General features: G+C 32.8%; 1 protein-coding gene across 1 annotated transcript in view; it reads left to right on the forward strand.

Annotated features, from left to right (window-relative positions):
- Window positions 1-1,436, forward strand: part of Phum_PHUM181000 (uncharacterized protein) — a gene marked incomplete at both ends in the record, with an annotated part of 1,667 nt that extends 231 nt beyond the window's left edge. Inside the window, 3 exons of the mRNA XM_002425153.1 lie at window positions 32-258; window positions 1,140-1,272; window positions 1,353-1,436. Of these exons, the coding sequence (XP_002425198.1) occupies window positions 32-258; window positions 1,140-1,272; window positions 1,353-1,436 (444 nt within the window). The remainder of the gene's footprint in view (window positions 1-31; window positions 259-1,139; window positions 1,273-1,352) is intronic.
- Window positions 1,437-1,802: the final 366 nt, after the last annotated feature.

Raw genomic sequence — 1,802 nt, forward strand, 5'->3', positions numbered from 1 at the left:
CGGTGCGAGTTCGGGTAAACCATCGGAGAAGAATCTGTACGCGGACATCGACGCTGCGTGGCACGCACTCAGAACGAGCTACGGGATAAGCCCGGAAAACATAATACTGTACGGACAGAGCATAGGAACAGTGCCCACGATAGATCTTGCCAGCAGATACGAAGTGGGTGCAGTGATATTGCATTCGCCACTAATGTCTGGAATGAGAGTAGCTTTTCCAAACACCAAAAGAACTTGGTTTTTTGATGCCTTTCCCAGGTGACTATGAATTATTACCTAACATATTTTAAGCAATTCATCTTTTATCCTTTATATATATGTAATAGGAGGTACTTTGCTTTTGTATTTGAAACAGTATGTCATTAAATAAGGTTTAATTTCCATTTACATTAACACACTCACATTGGATGTTTCGAATAATGAGGTCCCTTATTTGATTTGTCCCTTGCAGGTTTAAAATCAATAATCGACAACAGTACATTTTTTTTTTTTCTAGGGTACAATTACTAGTTTAAGCAATAAAAGTAATTTAAAACCTAACCTCAATTAATTTAAACAACATAACTTTGTGTACAATAGTAAAAATCAATATTTATTAAAAATAATATTCATTTTTTTGCAATATGGAAAAAAGTAGTTCAGATTAAAATTATTACAAGGATAATGTTTTTCGGTCAATAACTACATTTTTTTTTTGCTTATAAACAATATTTTTTTAAACAAAAATATATTTAACATTTAGGTTATATTATTTATTTATTTATAGATAGTAAATGCTATTTACATTATTAATGTAAAATTAAAATCATAAATATATAAATTTATATTCAACTATTTTCTTTCATAAATTGGGAATAATATATATATATCATTTTATTAATTATTTATTTTATTATATTTTGAAGTTAAAAAAAAATTCAATAAAAATATAATAATTAATTTTAATTAGTTTTTTTTTTTGTTATTTAAACAAATAAACTAATAAGTATATTTCAAATTTTAACAAGGTAGTTTTGACCAAAACATAAAAAAAATTAAGATCAGTTTCTTATTACAAATAAAACAATTATAATATTAATATTCTAAAATAAACTTAAAGTAAATAATAAATAAATGATTTAATTAAAATTTTATTGCAGTATTGACAAAGTGCCTAAAGTTACCTCACCGGTGCTGGTTATACACGGAATGGAGGACGAAGTGGTTGATTATTCGCACGGAGTGGCTATATACGAAAAATGTCCTCGTGCGGTGGAACCCTTGTGGGTTGTGGTGAGTTGAGAAAACTATCCAGCTAATTAAAAATATTAAATTTAACACACAAATACGTGATTGGGGGGTTTCGTTTTCAGGGTGCGGGACACAACGACGTCGAGCTGTACCATCAATACTTGGACAGACTAAAACAGTTCGTCACGGTCGAACTAGTCAACTGACAATTACTGCCGGGCGAAGCCGAAGAGGACGACGATGAGGATGAAGACGAGGACGGAAACGGAGGAGGTGAAGACTACGAAGACGATAACAACTGCTCAACCCTGAGTTCGGCTACGACAAATTCAATAACGGAAAAGTTACTCTAGCAATCGGCCGGCCGAAAGGCCTCGTCGGACGAATTCGACGAAGATACCCTGGCGGATGTGTTCTCGTGCGACGAAAATTTCAAAAAAGATCCAATTACTACAATAACTTCTAATAATACTACTACGAATCCTCTTCGGAAAAGACTGATAAAACGGTACTCAGGGTAACGTGTCGAAAGGAACGGTGTTCCCGTCGAAGAAAGAGCACGAACGATAAAG

Source organism: Pediculus humanus, genomic scaffold (genome assembly GCF_000006295.1).
Source record: "Pediculus humanus corporis 1103172107529 genomic scaffold, whole genome shotgun sequence".
Taxonomy (NCBI): domain Eukaryota; kingdom Metazoa; phylum Arthropoda; class Insecta; order Psocodea; family Pediculidae; genus Pediculus; species Pediculus humanus.